Source organism: Citrus sinensis, chromosome 3 (genome assembly GCF_022201045.2).
Source record: "Citrus sinensis cultivar Valencia sweet orange chromosome 3, DVS_A1.0, whole genome shotgun sequence".
NCBI classification, from domain to species: Eukaryota; Viridiplantae; Streptophyta; class Magnoliopsida; order Sapindales; family Rutaceae; genus Citrus; species Citrus sinensis.
The window spans coordinates 101,956-115,620 of record NC_068558.1 but is presented as its reverse complement, the minus strand read 5'-3'; the positions used below and the strand labels follow the sequence as shown (position 1 = coordinate 115,620).

The 13,665-nt window shown below is 33.5% G+C and overlaps 1 protein-coding gene across 4 annotated transcripts; it reads left to right on the top strand.

Moving 5' to 3' along the window:
• The first annotated feature begins 545 nt into the window (after positions 1-545).
• LOC102618703 (uncharacterized) lies at positions 546-13,311 on the top strand. 4 transcript variants are annotated; one of them, XM_052436979.1, is made up of 27 exons: positions 547-874; positions 955-1,053; positions 1,128-1,291; positions 1,422-1,695; positions 1,778-1,845; positions 1,968-2,037; positions 2,138-2,488; positions 2,674-2,753; positions 2,861-2,915; positions 3,301-3,454; positions 3,593-3,680; positions 3,902-4,004; positions 4,366-4,456; positions 5,625-5,722; positions 6,080-6,262; positions 7,925-8,176; positions 8,548-8,643; positions 8,759-8,853; positions 8,942-9,005; positions 9,116-9,203; positions 9,298-9,371; positions 9,884-10,033; positions 10,150-10,223; positions 11,053-11,159; positions 11,401-11,519; positions 12,292-12,369; positions 12,673-13,311. In XM_052436979.1, the coding sequence occupies exons 1-27, from the start codon at positions 698-700 to the stop codon at positions 12,880-12,882; spliced, it is 3,462 nt and encodes a 1,153-aa protein (XP_052292939.1). In that variant the 5' UTR covers positions 547-697; the 3' UTR covers positions 12,883-13,311. The 4 variants fall into 4 exon arrangements, with proteins under 4 accessions (XP_052292940.1, XP_052292939.1, XP_052292938.1 ...); XM_052436978.1 differs by having other exon boundaries at positions 1,965-2,037; positions 2,864-2,915; XM_052436977.1 differs by having other exon boundaries at positions 1,965-2,037.
• The last annotated feature ends 354 nt before the right edge of the window (positions 13,312-13,665 follow it).

The following is a 13,665-nucleotide window of genomic DNA, read 5'->3' as shown; positions in this document are numbered from 1 at the left end:
ATTAAATAAGTTATTTTATTGATACTAGTAAAAACTTAAATTTTGGGTCTTTAAGAGATTTTTTTTAAATATTAAAATATCTAAAATATTCTTTACTAATTTGATAATTTTATTTCTTTTTTTATAACACAACTTAAAAAAAACTTACTTGTTAAGTAATTTAATATTTTTTAATAAAAACTTTCATTAACAATTAAACAACTAAATTTTTTTAGTAAAACATTTATTTATAAAAACTCTAGGAATAAAAATTTTAATTAAATAAGTTTTATTTAAAAAATTATATTAAGCGGAGTCTTAAATAGTTTAACATCTGGTATTTAAATGCAAGCTCAATTTAAATAAATTGGAAATTTACAACAGTTACCTTATAATTGTTAAGGCTTTGACCTTATTGGAAGTGCTATAAGATAAAATATTCTTTTATAATCACACGATTAAAGTTATAATTATTTTTTTATTATTTATACTCAATACATATTCTACTTTAGAGCAACTCCATGATAACCATACTCTTGTTATAATAATAATAATAATAATAATAAACTCTACTAACTAATTCCGAACACTTCAATAAGCAATGCAAATGAAGAACAAATGAAAAATAACGCAGCGGTTGTTTTTGGGTCCAGAAAAAAAGGAAAAAGGGAACAAAGGCTCGGAGTCGGACTTGGTGGTGGATGCAGTCCAAAATGTGATGGCAACATCGTCAGCTACAACAGCGGTTAGATCGTGGAGAACGGCGTTTCTGACGCTGAGAGACGAAACCTCAAGCTTAAGCGGTTGTCCGTCAGTTAGCCAACTTCTTCACGATGTTCTATTCTCTAATTTACATTCTCTCGTCTACGCTGCCTCCGACCTCCCTCCTCACGAGGTATTGAATTCCTTCACTCATCAACTCGATCATGTTTTTATGAATTTATATAACATACTGAAACTTTGTGCTTCACGCAGGTGACGTCCGATTTGTTGTTTTTGCTGGAATTGGTTTCCAATGCTCCTTCCAGGGATGGAGAAGATTCCACTCTTACATTTACGCATACTTGCCACTTGGTATGCTTTTGCTTGTGTGTTTGCTTTTCTTTTCGTTTCCTTTTCCTGACTGTTATTGTTCTCGTCTGTTGCAGGTTCACGGCATATTACAACGCGTTTCATTTGAATTTAACTCGTCTTCCTTTAATCTCATCCTCCACTCTTTCCAAAGCATTATCAATTTTTTCTTGGTTAAGGCTGCTACTAAATCAAGTGCCACTAGATTCAAGCCTGTTATGCAGTGCCTGGAGACTACAAGGTATATACTCCGTTCCATCTCTAAGTAATCTATCCTTTTTTTTTTTTTTTTTAGAGTATGCATACTCTCTATTGCTCATTCCTTTGAAATAGATTTGGACACTCTCGGATATAAATTTTTCTTTTCTCAGATGTCTTACCAATGTATATCAGGGGAAATTCTCGCCGTTAGAAATTGTCCATTTAGTGAAATTCGTTCTCCACGCCCTTGGATGCTCTCATGCCGAGTTTGTTTGCCTATATAACTCAAGTGCCACCCAAAGGTCTACTGCTGAAAGTGGGAAGAGGTTACACAGATACTCTAGTTTATGGGAAGTGCTGGCTCTTTCCTTTACCATGCTTGGTGAAGCATTCTCTAGGGCCGGATCTTCCTTACCTGTTGACATTTGGCAGTCAACAATTGAGGTATGGATACTCCTTTGCATTTGCTTATGTGGAAATAAACCTGCAGTTATGAGTATATCCATGTGTGTACTTTGTTGTTTAGGTTCTTAGAAAAGTAATTGATGTCATTGCATCTAAAAGTGTGCTTGGAGAAGACAGTATTTTGTCAAGGTAAAATTTCTGTCTCACCAGTATGAATCAACAAAGAGACTCAACTCCAGAAGATTGCTTCTTTTTATCTATTTATATAAAGCAATTTTAACCTAGGAAACGGCGGTGATTCTTTGCAGCAGGTTTTATTCCTCTCTCCTGAATTGTCTTCATGTGGTTCTTACTGATCCGAAAATTTCCCTATCTGACCATGTGAGTTCATTTATTTGACTTTTCAATATCTCCTCTCTTGTCATTTTTATCCGTTTGCAGCCATTATCTGTACATTTTCTAAGTTAAAATGTTACTGCAGGTGTCCGGTTTTGTAACAGCATTAAGATTATTCTTTGTTTATGGCCTTACTAGTAGTCCACAATTTACATTTCCAGCAGTTGGCCATAAGGAAGTGAGCCCTAATTTGCCTTCTGAAGAGCCAAAAAAGATAGACCATACTCCATATAGGCCACCACACTTGCGCAAAAAGGACAGATTAAATATCAAGCAGTCAAAACCTCAGGACCATCGGATTTTCTCTGATGATGATTCATTTACCATGAATTTCATGTCATCAGATTCGGATTACAGTGACAGTGATGGTTCAATTAAAGATACTGATAGTGTTCAAAGTTCGAAGGTTAGAGTGGCTGCACTTGTCTGCTTGCAGGTAACTTCACAACATCAATGTTTCGTGCTTTGACCCACTTTCTTGTGTTCTGGTAATTTGTTTTATCCTGATATCATAATAGCTAGGCTGTTTCTGAATGTCAAAATTCAAGTTTCTATTTTGGTTGCTCTCCCGGTTGTTCTAATTCTATTATTGATACACATCTTTTCTTTTTCTTGGTGAAGGATCTTTGTCGAGCTGACCCAAAATCATTTACTACCCAATGGACAATTCTTTTGCCGACTAATGATGTGTTAAGACCAAGGTGAAACATTATACTTCCATTTGATTAGTTTCATGTTTCGCTTCTTTTCATTTTCCTTTACAAAGTTTTCTTAACCTATTGGTTATCTTATATTGCTTTCTTATTAGTAGGAAGTTTGAAGCGACTCTAATGACATGCTTGCTGTTTGATCCTTGTTTAAAGGTACTGGTTCTCTTATGTGGGTAATATTTGACATAGATTAGTTGTCTTCATGCTATTTGGGCCCATAATTTTTGTAGTTAACTTTGTTGCTTGTGTTCTGCCACATGAATTGTAATTTGTACTTTTTTTAATTTGTTACTGTAATTCTCATTTGCTGCTGTTTCTGTGTGTCTTGTCATCATTTCTGATGTTTCCAGAGTGGCATTTAGGCCCATGATTATTTTAGTTAACTTTGTTGATTGTGTACTGCCACATGAATTATGATTTGTACTTTTTTCGTTTGTTACTGTAATTCTCATTTACTGCTGTTTCTGTGTGTCTTGTCATCATTTCTGATGTTTCCGAAGTGGTGCTTCTACCTTACATTTTACTTTGTGGTGCCTAGGCACGGATGGCATCTGCCTCAACGTTAGCAGCCATGTTGGATGGGCCTTCAACTGTATTTCTGCAGGTAGCAGAATACAAGGAATCTATCAAATGTGGATCTTTCATGCCACTTTCTACTTCCTACGGACATATAATAATGCAACTTCATAATGGTACTTCCAAGATATCATGTTCTGTGGCTTAGTCAGTTTAGTGTGAATAGTGGTTCCATTTAGTGCTTTTTGTCACACTTCTTGGGTACTTTTCACTCGCTTGACTATTTCATTTGCTTTTAATCTCTATGGATGTAGGTATTATATACTTAATCCAACGTGAAACTCATGATAGATTGCTGGCATCCTTGTTCAAAATTCTCATGCCTCTGATATCATGTACACCGTATGAATCCTTCTTCTCGTACAATTTGATAACCGTAAGATCTTCAGTTTTCCATAATTGAAAGAATTAGAGTGCTCTGATCACCTAACATCAGTGTTTGTGTGCTTTTTATTTTCCTACCTCCAGTGATTTTATGGTTTGCCTTTTCGGTCTTATGAGAAAACTTTTGTGTTTGTACTTAAATTATTTTCTTTTCCCATATTTTGATGATTATTCTGCAGATACTCAAGAATGCCAGGAGAGTTGATGCTGAATTTAATCATATCTCTAAGAGCAAGGATCGAAGAAGGATTTCCATTAAAAACTGATCAAACTGGTCTTTTGGTTAGTTTTGCTTTATTTAATTCTATTTTAGGGGGAAGTTTGGAGGATGTAATGTAGTAGAGCAGGATAATATTTCATACTACCCTGCAAGCCAGGGTTATATGTATTATTATTCTGCACTGTTACCATGTATTGGAGTTTAATATTATGACCCTACTGGTCTACTGAACTTGATGAAGATTCAAGAATTCAGCAAAATCTATCTTAAGCCTGTATCTCAGGATAACACGCTAGTCAACTGAATTAACCCCAAAGATACGTTTCTCACTTCTTTACATTTCTGCTTTTAAACAGAACATGTAACATATACAAAGCAGACCTTCATATATGATCTCTGTTTCACAATAATAGTTCTTGACAGGTTGCTGCTATTAGCTGCTTAACAGCAGCTCTATCTACCTCACCTGCCCCAGTGCAAGTGAAACAAATGTTTTTGGAGGAAATATCAGCAGGTTAGTATTGTTTGCGTCGTGCTCTGTATTTGCTATTTTATGGTTTGTCAGACAAAATGCAACATATTGTCGGTCTCTGCTTGTTTTGTTTTGTTTTTTTTTTGGGGGGGGCCTGTGGATGGGAGTTGGGTGGGTCAGTGGTCACAGTGAACGACTACGCTTGTGTGTTTATTATTAGAATTTATTTCACTTGCTTGGGGCCATAAACAACATCATCCTGAACTTGAGGACTTGTGAATGTGATGTCTTTCAGTGGATAGACTCTTTTCACCTTGGTAATATAATTAAAAGAACTCAGTTAATTAGTTTAGATTTTGATAAGTTAATCTCAGGTCCCCTCCAACGAATTAGAATTTTTAAATGGGTACTGCTCTTTGGCTAACTTACCTAGTTCGGTTCTTATGCTTTTATCTTTTTCGTGAGGGCCTGGCAAATGTTCTATGATGGCTCTAAGAAAAATATGTTAATCTGAGATGGCCAGATAAAATATACATAGAAATGGATAAAATTTCTATTAAGTCATTTATTTTTCCTGCAATTCTTACTGGCCTTTGCCATGTCCCCCTGGGAAAAGAGGGAGGGGGGTATGGTGGTTTGTGGGGGGTGGGTTTACTGCCCCTACATATATGTTATTTGCTTTCTTAAGTAAACTTGGTATTGATTAGTCTTGCGTGCATGAAGCGATTAACACACTCACCACATAAAATAATTCTAGTAAAGGATCCCTTGTTTTATTAAAATGAGGGACCAGACTAAAAACAGAAAAATATGAAATGTCTTTTGTCCTTTTGCAGATTGAGATTCATTTTTTTGGGTCTTTTAGCTTGGTCCTAAAGTGAGAGCTTCCTCATTCGAAAGGGATATATATATATATATATATATATTCAATAAGGGATCCTTTACTTTATTACAGGGATGAACTAAATGACAAAAAAACACTCACTCGAATTCAATGTATTTTGTCCTGTAGTGTATTGAAATTTGTGTTTCTCAGTCTTTTTGGTTGGTCCTTACCATATTAAAGTAAGGGATCCCTTATTAGAAATGGACTATACATATTAATTGGTCTTATGTTCTGTTGTTGCTACCTGCCCTTGTGGTTTCAATGCTTCTATAAATTCATGCATTAACATATTGTTATTTATGAAAATCTTGAAGTATTTTTCAGGTTCTGTTGAGGTTGACAAGAGGTCAGGTGTTCTCTTTACATTGCTTCAATGTTCAGAACGACTAGCAAGCCCAGCAATATGTTTTGAGTCTCTTCAGGTAATCTTTCAATTAATCTAGAGATATTTAACATATTTTGCTTAATTTCTGTGATGAGGTACGGTTGACGTAGTCTCTTCTACTTTTGAAAATCAAATAGCCTTGTACAATGGCAGCCGTGATGATCCTCTATACATCATTGGTTGAATTTTACAAAATTTTGGTTGAATGTGCTTGCTAAAGTAGAAGTTTCTGTATGCATGCATGATGAGGGAGGTAAACTTAAATACACTTCCAAGATCTGCAGTTCTTTCATTCACAAAACTATATCTCACAAAACTTGTTGGACAAATATCGATAATTATGAAATACAAAAAAATACGTTTATTATATGAATTACAAAATTATGTGGTACAGGCCCTCAGAGCAGTTTCACACAATTACCCAAACATAATGTCATCATATTGGCAACAAGTATCCACCATTGTTTTCAAAATTTTAAAAGCAGCTTCTCCAGAAGTTCCTGCAAAGGCATGGAAGGGACATGTTGGAAACACTGCTGGGTTTACTGGGGAAAAAGTAGTTACAGCTGCTATCAAGGTACTGTCTTTTAGTTATCTTCGTTTCTTTGGCTTTAAATTTCTTTGTATAAATGTCCAGAGGGACAAAATTGCTCTGGGTCTTCTGGTTTTATTATGAAAGATATCTTTCCATCTTCAAGGTTTATACTGTCATTGGTTTAGATATGTCAAATGCGCTCGAATTTTTTAACTTTGTCTGTCTAAAAAAGTGGCAGCAACATGGGGTGTATTTGGCAGCTTGCATTACATTAAAACACTATTCTTATACTAACCAATGTTTGGTTGCAACTTTTGGTTGCATTGCACTGCATTAAAAGATGGTAATATTATGAAAGATGTACAAAATAAACCTATGGGGATGGGGTTTAGGCTGTATTATATTAAAGCACTGTTCATATTTTAAATATAATCATTTGACTTTTATTATTTAATAAATTATAAATAAATTAGATTTATTAAATATTAATTTATATTTATATTTAAAATAAAAAATTTAATTTGAATAATATTATAAGATATTAATAAATCTAAATATTTAATAAATAAATGATAATACATTATTTTACTTTCATTACATAAAATCATTTTATTTATTTTACTTTAAATATGTTAAAAGTACTTTAATTTATTTAATCATTTATTATTTACTAAAGTACTAAATTTAAATTAAACAATTATATTTGACATTAATAAACAAAAAAAATTATAATTTACTATTCTATTGTTTTATAATATAATATAATTATATTTTTGTAATATAATATTAAATTATACTTTATTATAATATGATTATACTATATTATAATATTTTGTTATTTAATAATAGTATATTATTAAATCATTTTTATATTATGAAAATTTATATATAAATAAATTATTAATACTTATTTTCAAAAATTAATAAGAGAACCCTAAAATATTAGTAAAATTTAAATAATATTAATCTATTTTTAACATTAATATAAAAAAAATTGTTTTATAAAATGCAATCCATACTACACCAAACATAGTATTACATTACAACTTAATGCAATGCACACTAATGCAATACATCATAATGCAATACAGTTAATACAGTGTAATGCAATGCAGTGTGCCAAATGCACCAAGAATGTATTGTGCTAATACCTCCATAACCAGTTTGGATTTAAAGCTGTTTTATACTTGGATGTTGCACATTCTCAAGTTTTGATCTCATGATTGTCATATCTGTTCTGAGTTGAGTCAATAAAATACAATGTTATTGGTTCTAATTTGAATATCAAAAGTTGTTATGTCTAACGGCAACTTTGAGAATGTTCTTCATATATGGCTTATAGGATTTTAGATTTTGGTGTTTGGTAGTTACACTCGCCATGATTATTGTGTTTCTTTTCTTCTGTTTTTATTGGTTTCTTATTCTTAATGCCATTCTGCCTAGGGTTTTACTTTTCAACTACATGTTCTCTGTGGATTCATGTACTGTCTCAGAGCTTGGTTTTGAAGATATTAGGGCGCATAAAATAACCCTTTTCATCTAATAGTCCTCATTTGCAGTGTGTAAAATATGCAATAGTTGTACTACTCCCTTCTCATGCAGATGTTTGTAGGAATTATTGCTCTGTGTTCTTATTGTTGATGCCCTTTTTTCTTCTTCTTATTAATATGATGTTACACTTATAGTTTTTAATGCTTTTTCCAGGTCTTGGATGAATCTCTTCGGGCAATATCTGGATTTAAAGGAACTGAGGATCTTCTAGATGATAAATTACTGGATAACCCATTTACTTCTGATTGCATAAGAATAAAGAACGTATCATCAGCTCCACTATATGAGCAGGAGAGTTCAGAAGATATAAAAGAATCAGCAAAAGCCTTTCAGTCAGGAAGTGAGCAGTGGTCTGAGATGATTGAGAAGCATATGCCACTTATTTTACAGCATATTTCTTCGATGGTTGGTTAGAGTTTTTTTTTCCTTGCTGAAGCAATAGATTTCTCTTCATGCGTTAGAATAGCTTTGTGGAATTTTTATGATGACTATTTTAAGTCTTCAAGTCTTGATCCAAGTCTAAAATTTAGAATGTGAATTATACTATTCTTTGTTGCTGGCTTGTCATCTCTGATAAGAAATGTCATGTCTATGGGCTTATATTATTATTATTGCTGTTTGTTAAGAAGCTTAAAACGCATATTAAATCTGGTGGGTATTGGATAGCTAGTGCTCAGTGAGTGCTCAATCTAGTAATTTTTCCTAGTATGGAGATTGACGCTTTTCCTTCTTTGCCCGCCTAGATATGGCTCTAAGTACTCTTTTATCTCTTCAAGGTGAGAACTGCAGCAGTTACTTGTTTTGCGGGTATTACTTCTTCTGTATTCTTCTCTCTTCTGAAAGAGACACAGGAGTTCATTATATCCTCGTTAGTAAGTCATTGACATTGACTTAAATTTAAGTTTGGTTTCTTTTGGCAAGGACAACATAACTTTTTTTTTTTCCTAATTCGGGTTTATGCATTTTTTTTAAAATTTTTATCCAAAGATTGATTCAGCTTTACATGATGATGTTGCTTCGGTGAGGTCGGCTGCTTGTCGCGCCATTGGTGTCATTTCATGTTTTCCACAAGTTTCCCAGAGGTGATTCTTGAACATCATTGAATGATTTGGCCATAAAGAACTTCTACGTGAAAATTAGATTCAACTGTGAATGAACTTAAATCTATAGTGCAGAGATCATTGACAAGTTTATCCATGCTGTTGAGATTAACACCCATGATCCCTTAGTCTCGGTACTTCTTTAATACACTTTCAGTTTCATTTTTATTTTCTTTTCGTGAAGTTATCTTTTATATCTCTTTCTTTGCAAGTTACCATCAGTTTTGAATCTCTGTCATCTCAGGTGCGCATTACAGCCTCCTGGGCTTTGGCAAACATATGCGATTCTATTCGTCACTGTATAGATGATTTTGCCTTTAAACCATCTATAGGTGGGCTTCAACATACTAGATTGGAGTTCAAATTTAACATATTTTGAAAATATCTTAGGTTTCAATTTTCTAATTATTATTATTTTTGTTTTAGACTCAAACGCAAACTCCCATTTGATGGCATCACTAACTGAGTCTGCTTTGAATTTAACAAAAGATGGAGACAAGGTAAACAAGCTAAATGGCAAGACCTCCTTTTTTTAAAAAAAAAAAAAGAATTTATCATTTGTTACTAATGGTGTTCGATATATTGTTGACCTCTTTTTCTCTCTGGCTCTCTATATCTCTTCAATAGCCTGAGCTGCTTCTAATCTTAAATATTGTATATTAGGTCTGAGATGCATTGTGCATGTAACCTTTAAAGTTGATTACCATAAATTGCTTTTCTGTATGAATATTGTAAATTTCTGGAAATCACTCTAGTAGAAAATGTTGTGCTAGCTTTAGCTGTTACTATTTTGGTACACAATTTTATTTCATCTTAATTGCCCTCTATCAAAAATCATAAAATAAATGATTTTTAATCGATTCTCTGAAAAATTCCATTGCTCTTCCATGCATATGGGATTTGTTGACCTCTTACATTTTGTTAGTGGTAAATTTGATATATAAGCTATGATTGTTTATTAAACCAAGTCTCTGCTTGCATTCCCCTCTAATTTTTCTCACTTAACTTTTAGATCAAATCAAATGCTGTGAGGGGTCTTGGAAATCTTTCCAGATTTGTTAAATATACAAGTTCAAGCCATCCAGCATCTTTGGGAGATTCACGTTGGCTGGAGAGAATAGTGCAAGCACTTGTTTCTTGTGTCACTACTGGAAATGTTAAGGTATCACTTTCTATTTTTTTATTATGAAACAATGGTGCTTATTAGATTTGAGTGGTTATGTAGTCACATCATATTCCCGTGTGTTATCATCATAAGTTTGAATGTACATGTAACAGGTGCAATGGAATGTTTGTCGTGCATTGAGCAATCTCTTTCTAAATGAGACAATAAACCTGGAAGACATGGATTGGTATGGCTTAAATTTCTCTTTGCTTGGCTGAAAATTGGGTATTTGCTCTGTTATTTATATTTTTGGCTTTATTCTTAATGGATGCTTATGCAACAATAAGATAAAAGTATCCAACCAAACTGGTATTTGTTATGTTTGAGATATGCATTCCATAGTCTATGCAATTTGCACAGATTAATGCTTTATGTTTGGTGAAATGCTTAATTGGGAAATATTTGAATTGCTTGAATTAATTGTGCTCTTTATTGCATTTCACTCTTTATCTTTTGATAAAATGGGTCTTAAAGTTCTCACCTTTGAATGTGTAGTTGCACTGAGATGGCTTTTCTTCTATTCCATGTCATCTAACGTCTTATAATTTTGGGAGCTTTTTCATGTGTCGGACGCTATCAGAAGCTTGTGACTTCTGATTCATATCTATATACCTATGGGTATGTAAAAGAAATGACCACCATTAAACTAAATTGATAACTTCATTTGTGGTCATTGTTGTCCCAAAACTTCTAGATGGTGTTTTTTTTCCCCCTCTCTCTCTCATATTTATCTCTCTATTCCTGGATTTACTTAAAACTGAGTGAGACTTAACAACACATGTTAGTGGTATTCTCCTCAGTCTTTGACTCTTCATTGAAAATATGTTCTTTTTGCCACTAAATTCTAAATGCTAAGTCATTTGTTTTTCTATTTTAGTTTTTCATTGCATATCATCTCTATCTGGCCTGTTCTATATTTACTTAATCTGAATATTCTTCTTTTTCAACATGTCATGCTACTTACGCCATTGCAATATTGATACGTTGATAACTATGCATATGAAATTTTTTGGCAGGGCTCCATCTGTTTTTAGCATTCTTTTATTACTATTGCGTGATTCCTCCAATTTTAAGATCAGGATACAGGCTGCTGCTGCGTTGGCTGTGCCATCATCAGTTTCTGGTTAGTAGTAGGGTGGTCCCTTTTCCAGTTATTATATTAAAGTTAATTTGGTTTTGACTGCCTTGACAACCAGACAATGACTTCTACAATCATCAACATCATTCAACATTTGTCTCACGTAAATGCAACTTTTGCAGTAGTCAATAAAATTCTTTGTGAATTAGTAGTTGTGCATACGGCTTGTGGATTTTGCTCTCAGGCTTCAGTGTTTCATTTTGTTCTTATTATCTGTTTTATGCAGATTATGGGAAATCATTCTCAGATGTTGTCCAAGGGCTGGAGCATATTCTGGAGAATTTAGGTGCAGACCATCTTTCAGCACCATCAAGTTTCAAATATAGAGTTGCACTTCAGAAACAGGTCAAGCTCCTAGATCATATGTTTCTTGGCAGTCTCGTGGCCTGATGTCATAAATTTTTCCATCTTGTCATGTTTGGAAGATACAAAGAAGATATTGAACTTGGAATATAGTCAAAATGGAATTCAGATGTGGATTAAACAGAACTTTTAATGTGAATGCTTATAGAGTGTTAATGAGTGAATGGAATGTTTTGCTCAATTTTCAGGAACATTATAAATTATCTCAACCATGCTCAATAATGTGGTGGAATACTATAAGATTGCATTTGTATTCTCTTATTCTTCCTGGCAGTTTTTTTTCTTTTTTTCTTTTCCCTCCTCTCTCTCTCTCTCTCGCGCATCATTCTTCTTACTCGCTTGATCTTTTTATTTTAACTCTCTATTGGTGTCACTCTTGCACACGTCTTGTGTATTTATTGATATCCAGTTATTGATCCAACATAAGTGATAGCTTTATGAGTTCATTTCATTTATTTATGAAATATGTGCCATTTCTCAATAAAATTTTTGGCTTATGGTGCTAGTGATCAGAAAAATAATTTTCATATATTGATTAATTAGATGACTAAGTGTTTGTGTTGCATAAGCATTTTATTTTCTTGTGTGTAAATATTCTAAGTATTCTTAGTTGCGAGTCAATTTTTTTTTTTTCTGCAGGTTTATCAAATACCTGTTGCTTTTGTATCACACTATTAAAAACAATTGCAATTGTGGTTCAGTACTTGTCCTTTCTTTTCTGGGCTCTTATTTCTATGACATTTTCCTGTTACAGTTGACCTCAACCATGTTGCATGTTCTTAGCCTTGCTTCGAGCTCTGATCATCAACCTCTGAAAGATTTCCTGGTGAAAGTAAGTGCTTATCATTTGCAAATACTATAGCTAAATTGCTATGAAATTTGTCTTGCCATGGGCAGTCCTATTTTAGAGAATTTGACATGTTAGACTGATCAATAGGATGAGTTACTTATATTCCTTATTTTTCTGTTATTCATTCTTGCTATGCTATTTTTCACTATATTGTAAAGGGAAAAGGACTCGTTTACATTTCTGCTTTATTTAATGTTTCAAATATATGCTTAATATTACTTTCTATTATTTGTACTACAAGTTTTCTCCTGTTTTTGGCTTATTCTCCTATTTTGTACCATATAGAAATCCTCTTTTCTTGAGGAATGGTTTAAGGTGCTATGCTCGTCATTGGGAGAATCAACTACTCATCTTGAGAATGAAAATAATTCTGTTGGGAATCAAAAGAAAGAGATGATATCCAAGGCCATGCGGTCATTAATTGAAGTTTATGAAGGCAGAAAGCAGTTTGCAGTTGCTAAAAAATTTGAGATGATGGACAGCGGCATATGGTAACTGGTTTGGGGTCTCTCATTTTAGCTTTCCATTTTCACTTTGCTGCTTTGGAGAGTTTTGGGATTATCTGAGGCTCATATCATCTTATAGTGGATGATGACAGAAATCTTCTGAAACTTCTGTTAATGCAATAGCAATTATACATATTGGGATGACCACAATAGTGTGCCCATGAGGAATCCTCTTTGACGATCATAGCAGTGAGAAGGCTAGCCTCCCGTTTGAGTGAGTATAAATTAGATCGTTACATGGGGCCGACTGTGGTGTGAATTTTCTTGTTTTTCTATAGTCTTCATTTTGTGGCAGCAAAAGTTAACAGATTCAATATCTGTATGGTGTTAGTATGTTGTAAAATATGTAGATTTTCCTTAGTACTTTAGATTGACACTTCACCTTTCAATAGTAGCTTAACAAGGAGCATTTTGCTTATTTCTAAATTGTTAGATCATTATAATGTAACAGAATTTGAAAAAAAAATTGAAAAACTAGAAGGAATCTGTTAAGCCAAAAGGGGGGAAAAAAACCCATGTTGTTAGCATGAATTAAATTGTTTAATATGTATTAGTTAGAAAATGAGTTGGTCAGATTCTGTGGAAATTTCAGTCTTGATTGTCGTGTGGGTGAGTCTCATATGAAGATTATGACGTGCATCAATCAATACCTTGTAGTTAGGGTCGGTGTGGTTTGTATATGCTCCAAAGACAACCCGGCAACTGTCGGCGTGGTTTTGCGCTCGGCAGAGGGTATACAGCATGGCATGAGTGTGAGAATGAGAAAAAGCCA

Excerpts from the sequence above, each read along its gene's own strand:
- LOC102618703 (XM_052436977.1), top strand. The coding sequence starts at position 698 with ATGGCAACATCGTCAGCTACAACAGCGGTTAGATCGTGGAGAACGGCG. Across the intron at positions 875-954 it reads CCGACCTCCCTCCTCACGAG|GTGACGTCCGATTTGTTGTT; the intron begins GTATTGAATTCC and ends TGCTTCACGCAG. Across the intron at positions 8,177-8,547 it reads TACAGCATATTTCTTCGATG|GTGAGAACTGCAGCAGTTAC; the intron begins GTTGGTTAGAGT and ends TATCTCTTCAAG.